General features: G+C 44.2%; 1 protein-coding gene across 2 annotated transcripts in view; it reads left to right on the top strand.

Annotated features, from left to right (window-relative positions):
* sugt1 (SGT1 homolog, MIS12 kinetochore complex assembly cochaperone) overlaps nt 1–13,866 on the top strand; it is a 34,634-nt gene that overhangs the window by 19,720 nt on the left and 1,048 nt on the right. For both annotated transcript variants that reach the window (XM_056292893.1, XM_056292894.1), the window contains 4 exons: nt 1,800–1,896; nt 3,981–4,088; nt 10,940–11,030; nt 11,942–12,114. In XM_056292893.1, the coding sequence (XP_056148868.1) occupies nt 1,800–1,896; nt 3,981–4,088; nt 10,940–11,030; nt 11,942–12,114 (469 nt within the window). The remainder of the gene's footprint in view (nt 1–1,799; nt 1,897–3,980; nt 4,089–10,939; nt 11,031–11,941; nt 12,115–13,866) is intronic.

Raw genomic sequence — 13,866 nt, 5'->3', positions numbered from 1 at the left:
TGTAGAAATTGTTCAACTGGATGATATCGTTGCTGGTGGCGCTTTGAGTTTAGTCCTTTTGAACACATTTGCTCACATGTTGACAAACTTTCATTCAGTTTAAGTGCCATCAGTTGTCACATTATAACCTTTAGCATCCAAGTACCAATTATGTGGATTGTAGCTCCCGATACCCTGTTCAGTGGATAGACATGTTTGGCAATAGGCCACATGTCTCAGGGATGAGCACTATGGCAAAAATATCGTATTGTTTTTTTCAGGTTGGATCACGATCTTATCACAGTTCTTCTTCATGCAGGTTTTTAAGACTATTTTGCAAGTTAATGAACAGTACAACCAAAATAATTTGCCTATTTAAAAAAAAATGCAGCCCTACAAGGTAACAAAACCTAAAAGAAGAACAGACGATTTAGGCCAAATTACCTTTTTGAACAGATTTTAATCAAGTGTGAAATTCTGCAAAGGCATGGCCGTATTGGAAAGATATTTGCAGATTGGTATCTCATTCTGTGGATCAACTATTTTGAGCAGTCTTTTGAAATGCTTATTTTCCACGGTTTTTATAGTAGTCATGTCCTTGGCCAGGTAAAATGCCACTGCACAAGTTACCTCTTTCCATCACTTACTTGTCCTGTCATACAGAGTGCCTTTCTCAAATGCCTTGGTTAGAGTTGTGTGTTTTGGCCTTGTAGCCTCTGGCTGCGTGGTTGTAGCTGATGCACTCAGGTGGGATCCCCTCACTGTCTGACTGTCAGCACACTCTTTTGGGTGCTTTTTTTTTGTTTTTTTGAGGTGGTTAAAAAGGTTCGCTGTGTTGCCATCCAATGTGTGAACCTTATCTTTGCAATGTTTGCAAATAACTGTTGTTTGCGCTGTGTCGGTTTTGGAAAATCCAAACCAGTTCCATATTACCGATGTTGAATTCTTTTTAGGGACCAACTCCTCCGTGTTGTCATCCATGCCGCTATGTTGCCAGATAAAAGGGGGAAGGGGAAGAAATCCACGGCACTTCCTACTGTTTTCTATTATTGGTTTATTGGTGTGTCTCTAGGGAAGGCACAAAATGGACTAGCTAATAGTGTGATTTAAGATTTGTCTGAGAAAACAACTGTGGTTGTGTTTGTGAGCCATCGAATTGCAACTGATAGAATGTGCACTGTAGCATGATACTAACAATCTCTGTAAAGGCAGATCGTAGAGAAATTTTAATCGTTCGTGAGTTTGCATTTTCTCTCCGTGTCTGCGTGGGTTTCCTGTGGGTGCTCCGGTTTCCTCCCACAGTCCAAAAACATGTAGGTCAGTTGAATCGGCCATACTAAATTTTCCCTAGGTGTGAATGTGTGTGTGTGTGTGTGTGTGTCAGCCCTGTGATGGCCTGGCGGCCTGTCCAGGGTGTCTCCCCACCTGCCGCCCAATGACTGCTGGAACTCCAGCATCCCGCGACCCTGAGTAAGGATAAGCGGTTTGGATAATGGATGGATGGATGGATGACCTAATATTGTCATATTGCACACCTTTATGTCTTAGCCCTGCAGTCTGTCCATTTCTTTGGTCACTGGCATCCGTCTTGTTCAATTCAGTTGTTCTGTTTGTACCACCAGTGATATCAGTCATTCATTGGACCTACAGGTCCAAAAAGAGTTGCCTCTTTAAAAAAAGAAAAAAAAGTTGCTTCTTTGTGGTGACTGGGCAACTGAATGAAAATCTTAGTGTCAGTACAGTCTTATCATTGATCAGCTCTTACTCAAAATGATTAATCACTGACATGTATGTGTCTCTCTACCTGTGTGTTTCTTCAGACATGACTGGTACCAGACAGAGTCTCATGTCATCATCACAATCATGGCAAAAAATGTCCCGAAGGATGGCGTTTGTGTCAACTTCAGCGAGAGAGAAGTACATACACACACTCATATCAGTTAAGAGTAGTATTGTGGTAGTCCAACAGTATATCAGGGCTTTGAATAAGATTAAAAATAAGGGAGTGGGTTTTTGTCTGGGTTTTTGTGTTTGTGTATGTAGCGGGTTGTGTGTGTGTGTGTGTGTGTGTGTGTGTGTGTGTGTGCGCGCGCGTGTGTGCGTGCGCGTGTGTGCGTGCGTGCGTGTGCATTTTTCTATCCCAAGTTGGACTAAGTGTCCCCATTAGGATAGAAAGACAAGAACCCACCTACCTTGTGGGGACATTTGATGGGTCCCCATGAGGAGGGTTAGGATTTGGGTTTAGGATTAAGGTTAGGATTAGGTTAGGGTAAGGGTTCAGGTTAGGCATGTAGTTATGATGGTTGTAGTTAGGGTTAAGGGCTAGGGAATGAATGTAGTCAGTGAGGGGTCCTCCCATGTATAGAGGAGGGAGTGTGTATGTGTATGTGGGGGGGGTGCATGCATGCTGGAGAGAGAGACTGGATGGCTTTTGGGCTTTTCCTCTGGGGGGACCATTAGATGGGTCTCCCTACTCTCTCTCCCTCACTCACCCACTCACTCACATACACACAAGTCCCCAAGGACCCAGCCATGCCTCCAGTGGTGCCTTGTTAACATTACCCTTAAGTATAGATCTAAGAACATTTTACCCTCCCCTGATTCCCCAACACCTAATTGTCTGTAGATAGAAAGCATAACTGGTTTAAGATCAGTGGCAGAATCCTCCAGGGAGAAAGCCCTTCCTCTGTCTTTCTTTCATTCTTTCATCACTTTTGTCTTCCCCCTTTCTAACTCGCGCTTTCTCTTCGTCTCTCCGAGGGGTGACTGGAGGGCACCCCAGGGAAAGACTTTGCCCATCGTGATAGAATAAGAAACCAAGTTTACCCTTGTTTCAAACGAAATCATTCACCCCCTCAAAAAAAAAAGTCACACACGCGTTATTATCCTACCTCTTTAAGCAGTACTGTAAAGTACACATGAGTTCATATATCTTTTAGTAGGCTGGTATGAATAAAGGAAATTCGAGATGAAACGCAGGGGTTCCAATTATCTTCCCCTTGTGACTACATGTGCATCAGTTTTGCACCCAGTCAACTGCACAAGTTCAGTTGCAGATGAATATCAAAAAATTGGGAGCTTGTGATCGCTTAAAGCTATTGCCAACAACTTCACAAAGGTAAAAAAAAACAACAACAACTACTGCTTTGATTTTGAGAATACTCAGAAGTCAGTTCTCTACAAAATGTAAAAACAAAAAACAACAAAGTCACTGTTTGGTCGACTAGCGGGCTACACATCCCAACCGCAATAAACGTTGGTAATGAAGCCCCCCACTATAAGTCGGCGCATTAAAATATGGCTAAACACTGACGTTATTACAGAACATCCCGAAGCTTTTACTCTCACTACTTATTGGGAGGGCAGTGTTGGACAAGTGATGAGTGCACGAGGAGAGTGTGAGGAATTGAACCACAGCCAAGGCCGCGGCCCCCAGTGAACTCTTACCCCCAACCCCTGCCTAAGCCCATGGACTGACAGGCTGTTAGGAAGTGTCGGTGCCCCCTCTCTTGTCACTGGTCAGTCTGGCTGCAGACTGGAGAGGACAGTGCTTGGCACATCCTCACTGTCAAACCATCCAGAAGATTATTCACAGGGACACATCAGCATCTTCCCTCCGCCACCCTCCATATTCTTTTCTGGATTTTGTGTCGTGTATCTGTCGGGTTGTCTTCTTTCTTCTTTCTTTTTTTTTTTTTCTTAAGGACGTGTACCTCAGGCTTAAGTCTAGATGTTTTTGATTGATTTGTTTTGAGGCTCTATGAGTGTATATCTTGTAGTTTCATGAAAGAGAAAAATGTTGTGTTGGTTTTAAAATATTTAAAATCCAATTGAATGGGATTTTTTTTGTTTTGTTTCATTTTGTACACCGAAATACTGCTGGACTGTACCACATTTGCAAGCTCCCTAACCTTACCCCACAAAACATGTTAGAAACCAAATTCAAGTGTTCCTGTGTAGGCTAATGCATCACATAAAACCAATGTCTGTACTCTCTCTAGCTGTCTGCCACAGTGCAACTGGCGTCGGGGGAAGACCACAGCTTCAACATCCATCTTCTCCACCCAATTGTCCCTCAACAGAGCACCTTCAAGATCCTCACCACTAAGGTACCATTCCACGACCACATCAATGTTCCAATGAAAGCCATTGTCTCTTGAAAGCCCTCTTCTCAGGAGTGAGAAAGCCATGTGTTTTGCCATCCATTTTCAGAGGTTTTGGTTTCTAAGGTCAAAACAATTTATGCAAGACCGATTATATGCCCCTAAGGCGGAATCGAAGTGAACAGAGTTGAATGCACATGCTTTAAGACATGCTCCCTGTTTGTAGTCACCCACTGATGACCGGTATCATAAAATGACATGTTGAACCACCTTGATGAGCTTCCTTCAAAAAGATGGGGTTTTTTTTAAGCTTCTACAGATGGCTCTTTGTCAGAAGGACACCTTAAAGCAGTCCATTAAACTCCTTTTGTGTTGCTCCGAAGAGGTATGATTTAGTCATGTCACCCTTGGTAGGCTAGAACTGCTGCTGGTCATGTCGGTGACGCATTAAAACTGCAGTGTTGCCATAGAAGCATCAAATTGGGAGCATCAGATGACACGCAACCGTTATTGTCTCCTGTGCGTTCAGGCTTTCAGGTTTATTCTACAGATGAGGGAAGCAGCAGTTTGTCGACTCATGGCAAGCTAATTTCATTTCCCACAGTTTGTATTAACGCAAAAGAACGCGTATCAAATGACCGGTGATGGAAGAGAAGGGAAAAACTTAAGTTATGAGGTTTGAGCAGCACAATTGTGTTCATTACGCTGGTTACCACACTGGGATTAACACCTTAATCTCTTCAGTGGTGTAAAATAGCGTGTCGCTGCCTATAATTCCTTAATACAGTTAAAGCCTAACTGCAGAAGTGGGGAAAACTCTACATTAGTCCGTACGGTTCCTGTGGAGATGTTAGCCAAGTTCATCCCGGTAGCCAGTGGGAGATTCATGCATATGCCCAAATCCTTACACTCTTACACACAGCAAGTGCACATACATATACACGTTGCAGCTGCGCCCCCTGAGAGTTCCTCCGCTCTGTTTTAAGGTGATTAAGGGGCTAATGAGTAGGAAGGGTACTTTTTAGTATAGACTAATTAGTGTGTATTATGGAGGATGTGGGCTAATGAATGTGTCCTGTGTTGGCTGAGTGTGTGTTAGCTCAGGCGTTATGCTACTGTCAGGGCTTTGGCTGTGGCTGTGAAGGCATGGAAAGACTAGCCAAATTAGGGGGAAGGGAATACTTTTTTTTTTTTTTTTTTTTTTTAATCTTTCGGCGAGCTTGGTAAGGTGGGCCGGATACAGTGTGTTTTCAGCATTACAGTCATTATTACTGCCAGTCATTGAAAAATTCTGGAAAGTTCAGTATCCTCTTTCAATACATTTTTCAATTGGATAGATATTATATCTGACAAATCTGTTTTATTGTCTCTGCCTAATCAGTCAGTCTTGTTGCCTTCACCTGTAGTCATAATTGACCCGGCAACAGCGACAGCGAGAGCTGCATTTACATCCATTGCTACTTGCTTGATGCCAGACACACAGCCATCTTCTTTTCTTTTTATTTTTTTTTTAATTTTCCCCCTTTTTTTCTCCCCAATTGTATCCAGCCAATTAACCCACTCTTCCAAGCCGCCCCGATTGCTGCTCCACCCCCTCTACCGATCCAGAGAGGGCTGCAGACTACCACATGCCTCCTCTGATGCATGTGGAGTTGCCAGCCGCTTCTTTTCAACTGACAGTGAGGAGTTTCACCAGGGGGACGTAGTGCGTGGGAGGATCACGCTATTCCCCCCAGTTCCCCCTCCCCACTGAACGAGCGCCCGAACCAAACAGAGGAGGCGCTAGTGCAGCGACCAAGACACATACCCACATCCGGCTTCCCACACACAGACACAGCCAATTGTGTCTGTAGGGACGCCCGACCAAGCCAGAGGTAACACAGGGATTCGAACCGCCAAGCCCTGTGTTGGTAGGCAGTGGAATAGACCGCTACACCACCCGGATGCCCAGCCATCTTGAATCGAATTCAAAACAGCCAATTCTTCTTGGGTGTGCATTTTAACATTTATTTACCTCAGAAGATGTTGATATAGTACGTCAGTGTTACATAGGCTTTACTTTTGCAGGTCCAGGTGTATTTTGAATCCCAGTTTTACCATTTTTTTACCTTTTTAATCCGTCTGAACAAACGGTGCCACCACAAGTAACATATGTCTGTCTTGTGACCCTTCCTTCTATAATAAACTAACGAACTATAGTTTGAACGCACATAAATGAGCGTTGCAAGTTCATCCCATGGCTTTGCTATCCCACCCATAGCTGTCATCTTAATTAGAGTAAAACCCATTATGTGGGCTGATATGGGAAATATGATTACAGGCCACTATGCTGAATTATGATAATTAACAATTCCATGTTCACAAAGTTCCCTGTGACACTTTATGTACAGTTCATTCAGCTTGTAAGCCTTCAGTATCCTCAGCAATCAGCAAGAAATGCAAACACACACAGTAAAGGGAAAAACCTGATGCAGGACCTGTGACCGCTTTCACATCAGGTTCTGCATCAAGAGAAAATGTAAATTTGACAGTGCAATGACTCGATGTACGAAGGCGGTGGTAGATGGAGTCTAAGTTACAATGACAAATTGGAACATGCAATGTGTTATACTATGTAGCCTGGGGTTTTTATCACGTGTGTCACATCAGTTGGCCACTTAGTGCCATGTAGAGGTTGACCTGCACGGGGTAACAAGCTGTTTCTGTTCATATCAGCAGTTTAGAAAGAGAAGCCTGCCAGGCCCTCTGTCTAAAGCCTCTAGGTTCCATAGGGAGGGAAAAAAAAGAAATGCACCCCCTCGCACACACGCACACACACACACACACACACACACAGGCAAACAAATAAAAATAGTAGTCATTTAAACACAGGTACAAACTCATACACATACAGACTGACTAACTCACTCACTGCTTTTCCATGGCAACAGTGGACACTGCATACCAGAGGTGCACGTGGGCTGAAGCTTAAACAAGGACTCAGTCTTAGAGAAACTGGGGGCAGAGGCAGCCTCAGATGGACAACTCTCACCCCTACCCCTACCCCCTCTCTCATTTGCTTTCACTATTTATCTCTCCCTGTCTTTATCTGTCCCTTTCTGTTCCCCTCCTTCATTTTATATCTCACATCTATACACACACATATGATGTATATGTTTTGATGTTTGTGTGTGTGTAATGCACACGTATATGATACACACACACACACACACACTTCCACCTACCTCTAGAGTTACATAGACACACACTCCCACGAGAGCCCAGTCTTGTGGAGAGAGGGGGACAGAGGAGAGTTCAAGCCCTCCTCCTCTTCCACAAAGCCTCGTCTGTTCACTGGTCCGCTGGGCTCTATGGGTATCAATGGTCTGACACAAATACACACACACCAAGCTACTTTGCACATGTCGGTGATTACCACATTCTTCAGTTGAAGACACCGTAAAAAACCCACGGTTCGACTCCTCTGTACAGGTGAACAGCACGTGCATGCTCGCCAAAAACACGCCAAACCAATCGGTTTCTCAGAACGGGTCTGCTTTTAAAATGAATCAAAATGTTTGATATTTATTTAATTGTGTCTTGCTTTTTTTCTTCTCTCTATCCAGGAGGCCAAAGAGCCACTTGGGGACAAGCAAAACAGTCAAATGAACAATGGCATCACCAAACTGAGTTTCTCCTGATTGGCATGCATCCCTAATGAGCGTTTAAAAATACTGTGCCCTCAGAGCCGTACAAGCCCCACCAAATATTGAGTCTCTCTCTCTTTCTCTCTCTCTCTCTCTCTCTCTCTCTCTCTCTCTCTCTCTCTCTCTCTCTCTCTCTCTCTCTCTCTCTCTCTCTCTCTCTCTCTCTCTCTCTCTCTCTCTCTCTCTCTCTCTCTCTCTCTCTCTCTCTCTCTCTCTCTCTCTCTCTCTCTCTCTCACTCACTCACTCACTCACCCCCCCCCTACTCTAATAGGCTGCTCTGCACTTTTCGCTCCCAATGTTTACGCTTCATCTCCTCGCTGTCTTTAAAGAAAACTTAGCGGGGGCAAGCCAAGCCAGACAGGGACGTGCATGTATGCATACACACACACACACACACACACACACACGGTGGGGCTAAACACTGTGATCTCTCAACACACTTGTGCTGTATACACACAGTACTTGTACTGTAGAACGATGTGTGTATGTGCACGCACAATCCCCAGCACATTATCGTCAGTGTGACCTCCTCCTGTCCTCCGTCATGACAGACATTCCAACCCCAGGGGTCACTGAAACAACAGGGAGCCAATTACACACCAGTATGTTTGATCAGAACAGACGGCTAGGCACACACGCACACACACTTCAATACACATTCACCCATTCATTTCATTCCAAACTCATCTCCATTCAGCAAATAACTAATGTGGCGTCTCCTTTTTTTAATTTGCATGCCTGTCAACGACTGAGAATGTTTATATTTATTTCATTTCTGAGTCTGTTTAGCTGAGTTTGTTTTGATATCTGCGGGGATCTGGAAAGGGGAAGCGGCGTGCAGTGAGGGGGGGACGGGAGGAGGAGGTGGCCGAGAACATGTGTGACGAGCGACACGGGACATCAACCAACCCCCCACCCCCCGTAAATTAGCAACATGTGTATGTGTTTGTAGTGTAGTTTTGTGTAGTATTGTAGCCCCTGGAGGCCTGTGGGTGGCGGCCCCGTGTGTAGCTTTGCTGTCACATTCCTTTAAGTGCCATCGCCTTGCCTGTCAAGACACACACAAGTGCAGACGCACACACACTCACGGCGCCTGGCCTGTCACGTCGCTTAAAAGCCGGGAGACACAGATGTGGCAGCAGATAAATGTTGTATGGCCCAGGAGCATGCATATACACACATGCTTAACATTCAAACAAACACACACTCAAAAACGGCAGTCGATATAGGGCCTGCACCACATGGTACCACATAAACACGTTGGCGCGGCGTAGCACCTAACTACAGATGCTTTGCCACGCATGGGGCCCCAACACAGGAAAACCGCTGACACACTCGTAGGTAATCTATCACTGCGCCACTGCTTGCACCAGCTCATCACCTCTGTGGCTCCGGTGAGGGTAGAAGTGATCATGCCGGCTTATGTTCTTAACTCTGCCTTGCGGTCTCCTTCCTCACTCTGTGCCCGGCAGTCTCCTTGTCTCTCGGTCTCCATGTTTTTCAGACTCCATTTACACCTGGTGATCTGTATCTGGATATATTGTCTGGACCAGCGTTTCCCAACCCAGTCCTCAAGGAATCCCTGTCCTGCAGATTTTCATTGTAACCCTGCATAGGTATCCCTGCTTGTACTTACTCAACCAATCATCTCACAGCACTTAATTATGCTAGGTGTGCAACATCTGACATAATTCATTGCTGATTGGTTGAATAACTACAAACAGGTAGGGATGCAAAGAAAATTTGCAGGATAGGAGTTCCTTGAGGACTGGGTTGGGAAACACTGGTCTGGACAATGAATTATCCAGTCATGCCTTTTGCATTTACACCTGGCATTTGTATGCATTATCATTGTTTGCATTGTTTTCACGTGTGATTGGGTCTCATTTTTCACACATACAGTGCAAATAAAACGAGTGTGTGGGAAGATAAGTATATTTTCACTAAAACTAACAGTCAAACAAAAAAAATCTTAAAATGGTAATTTCAATGACTGAGGCAGGTTATGTTGTCAAGGTCATATTTGTACCAGCTGTAAATTTAGTAAATGGCATTACTGAGTCAATAGTAACCTTCAGAAAGAGCTGCAACAAGTAAAACTACTGGCTTGAGGGATGAAATGTTTACCTCTTTGATGATACTCTCACCAGTGTGAGCATGCTGCACAGATTTTTATTTACACCTGGCTATTTCTGGCAGAAATCCAGTCACAGTGCCTGCTGCATTAATGTGCATTTTTCCTTGTCCAGATAACCTAAACGGATACAGAACGCATACTATCAGGTGTAAATCTCAGTCCCCTTGTCTCAAAGTCTCTGTCTCAGCAATTCCTGTCTGTCTCTCCTGTATTTCTCCCACCTATCTCTCAATCTTTCCACTTTCTTATGTCTCTGTATCTCAAGTCTCCTTGACTGTCTCTCCATTTTCCAGTCTGACCATTTCCCTGATTCCTTGGCCATCTCGTTTGTCGTTCCATATCCCAATCTGCCTCTCTCACTCTCTCTATCTCTGCTTCCCTCTCCTGTCCTGACACTCTCATAAATGAATCATCTCATTGCCCAACAGAGCAGAAATGTTCCTTAATTGCACCACCATACCAGCACTGTCTTGCACGCATGCACGCACACACTTCAAACATATTAAACATGCACACGGGGGGGTCACAAAACTGCAACTTGCGTGTCTCACTGGCATGTGCCCTGTCAGTGCAGTTTAGCATTTTCTCCTATTGCTCTCCTGTTATAACGATTTAGCCCAGATGCTGCTGTGCAGATTTAGGATCTATCTCTCAATCTCACTGCCCTTCTCGCTCTCCATCTTTTCACACTGGCCCTCTGGCTGACAGACGTCTCGTTAGTGCTGCATGTCTGTCAGTGAGGTTGAGCTGTGCCCCCGCATATTCCCAATCTCTCTCTCTCTCTCTCTCTCTCTCTCTCTCTCTCTCTCTCTCTCGCGCGCGCTCCCCGTCTGACACACGCATCCAAAAACAAGGCTGAGCTGAGCTGACGGCTCCGAACACACAGCGGCTCTCTCTGGCCCCAGTAATGATGTGATGTCCTGTCCGTTTCAGATGACACACTAATGGGGAGTGTTAACTTTGTGCGGTGCATTAAAGAATTGTATTTTTGTTTAATGTTGAATATCTCCTCTTCTTCTTCCTCCTCTATCAGGTGGAGCTCAAGATGAAGAAAACAGAAGCCGTCAGGTGGGAGAAACTGGAAGGGGAAGGACAGCAGTCCAACATCAAACATTTCACCCCCAGTTAGTACACAGTCCAAGCCACTTCTATCCTCCACTTTTCCCCAGTTTTCTCTTTTCTTCTTCACTCCCCTCATCCCTCTGTTTTAATCAACACTTCATCCTGTCTCCATCTCTGTCTCTGTCTCTCTTACTCTGTCTGCTGTGAAATCTAAATCCAAGCTCACATGGTCACTTGTTCACTACTAAAAGGAGAGGGGGCAGTGTAACCCCCCCTCCCCTGGATATTGGGTATTTAGTAGACTGCGGAGGTAGGCAAAGAGATGAGAGGTTTGACAGTAGAGTATGTGCCAGGATTTGAACCTACGCATTTCCATTACTGTCAGGATTATTTACTTACGTAAGTAGCCTATGTGAGGTTTTTTGGGTTGTTTTTTGCATGGTTCTAAAAGGTAGATGGGCAGTCCAACCGTGTTTCTTAGGCGATCTTATTGGTCATATGCACTGCAACTTTAGCTGTGGTCACACTTGTCATTTTGACATGGTTATTGAGAGTCTGATGCCAAAGATGGAATTTTCATTGTGTATTAAATTTTTTGGTGTGGTTGGTCGCTTGGTTTTTCTTTAATGCCCCAAAGATAGCCATAATCTGTCTCTTGTGGCAGTATTTATTTAAATCTCTGTCCACATTTGCTATTTCCAACTTACTTACTTCCTTTCTTTAAATTGCTTACAGGCACTGTAGCTAGACAGTGTGTCCAGACTTTACACTTTACAGTCTCAGACACACACCTGACAGCTTCATATGTGGAGTAAGATGGATGAGCATTGCAAGCAACATTGGTGGTGCCCCCCCCCCCCCATTTAGGCCTGTCATTTAATTTGTTCCGATGTGTGGAAAGTAGAAATTAGCTTTGGTATCAGTAAAAACCGTAAACCTTTTTAACCCAGCCTCCCTTTGCCACACCCAACAGACCAGTACCCATCATCATCCCACTACACTCGCAATTGGGACAAGGTGGTGGTTGACATCAGTGAGGAGGAGAAGAAGGAGAATCTGGAGGGAGATGCAGCGCTTAACAAGCTCTTCCAGCAGATCTACACCGATGGCTCTGACGAGGTCAAGCGTGCGATGAACAAGTCGTTTGTGAGTACAGACAATTTACACACCTTTACACACCTTCTCCATCATGGACGTGGAACTGGAAGAGTGTTCTCAGTAGAGTGCAGATCTCCACCAGGCGTATTACTACCCCTTCTCCGGGGACTTCTCTCAGACTTGGCGAGAAACCATCCCTTTTTTCACCTATGAAAATACAGAGGCACTGCCTGCGTATCTCCCCTTCTCTGGTGCTTGGACTTGGGCGAAAAACCAGCAGAGGAGTTAGCACTCAATGCGGTATAAATGTGGTTTTTCAAAGGTTTTGAATCACTGCAACCACGAGAGGTCCTTGATCATACAGTCATAACTGTGCACAAAAATTATTAGGCTGACAGGCCCAGTAGTATGCAAGATTAGCAGTGGACTGATGAACGGACAGAAAAACCAGTGTTTTTCCTGCCATTATAAGACTTCTGCATGGTGCCCAAGTTGATTGAATGGGGAAAAAAGTTTAATATGTAGCGTTCAAGCTAAAAAAATCTATTCAATAAAAACGTTTTGCCTGTCAGTCTGTGGATGCGCAACCTCCTAGGCAGACACTCGCTCGAATGTGACCAAGTCTAGTATGAACTTGCACTTTGCAAAAAAGAAAAGGTTTATTACTATGCGACCATTTTGGTCACAGTCTAGTAGCTCAGCCTTTTCTAATGTTCCAGAAAACCATAGTTTCAGACAAGATAGTGAATGAAGAGAGGGAGCGGCGGTAGAAAGAACAAACGTTTTTCAAAGGTTTTGAATCACTGCAACCATGAGAGTTTCTTGATCATACTGTAGTAACTGCACAAAAAATATTAGGCTGATAGGTCCAGTAGTATCCAAGATTAGCTGCAAACAGACACATACACACAGAGACACGCAACCATATGCAAAATCCCCTCCAGGCTACCACCTGGCATAGATAGTTAAGTTTAGACCAGTGGTAACTCCTGAAAATTATGAAGGGGTTCTACATAAGGAGCCAAAGGCTCGAACGATAGATGAAATCAACCCAGCATGATCATTAATGTAATAACGTTAATATAAATGTCTCTTGCAACTTTGTGATGTGTTTTCTTTGCAAAAACTTCATGGGGTTGGTATAAAATGACATTACGTTTAGTTTATATATGCTTAATAAATACGTTAGATAGATGAATGTGATGCGAGTGACACCTTAATTGCAATACATTTATAAAATGGATGGCCAGTATGAATGAAAATAACATAACAATTTAAAATAGTCCTCTATTCATAGTTTTTAATAAAATATATTTTCATCTCTCTTCTCCCTGGCTAGTTTGCAGGGACAACCCCGTTGGGTAGCGCTACCTCATATGGATAAGATTTTGAAGCATCTCTTATCTCTTGCTTGTGTTGGAATGCTTTTATACGGAATGTGTCTGTCTAATGACTTGGCCAGCATTGTCCCAATCTGTCTGTTTGGCTGTTAATGATGCACTCAAAAAAGTGTGTTCGGTCAGGAAATCTGCGAGCTTTCAGTGTGTTCTTTCATGTCCCCCATTCATTACAAATACTGCACGTGGAGTTCTCCAACATATTCCTCCACCGTCTCCTCAATATGCCTTGCAATCCTCAGTTTGTAATTTACAATAGCAGCAAGCTACACTAATCTCACGCCCTAAATAAGCTCATCATCTGTAATCTACTTTTGCCTCTTTTTTTTTAATGTTTGAGGATTGGGTAGCTATAAAGTTGTATGTTGAGAAATTGGCCCAAGCACTGAATGGAAACAATGGT

This window comes from Lampris incognitus, chromosome 14 (genome assembly GCF_029633865.1).
Source record: "Lampris incognitus isolate fLamInc1 chromosome 14, fLamInc1.hap2, whole genome shotgun sequence".
Taxonomy (NCBI): Eukaryota; Metazoa; Chordata; class Actinopteri; order Lampriformes; family Lampridae; genus Lampris; species Lampris incognitus.
Note: the sequence above shows the minus strand (reverse complement) of the source record. Positions and strands in the feature narration are given on the sequence as shown.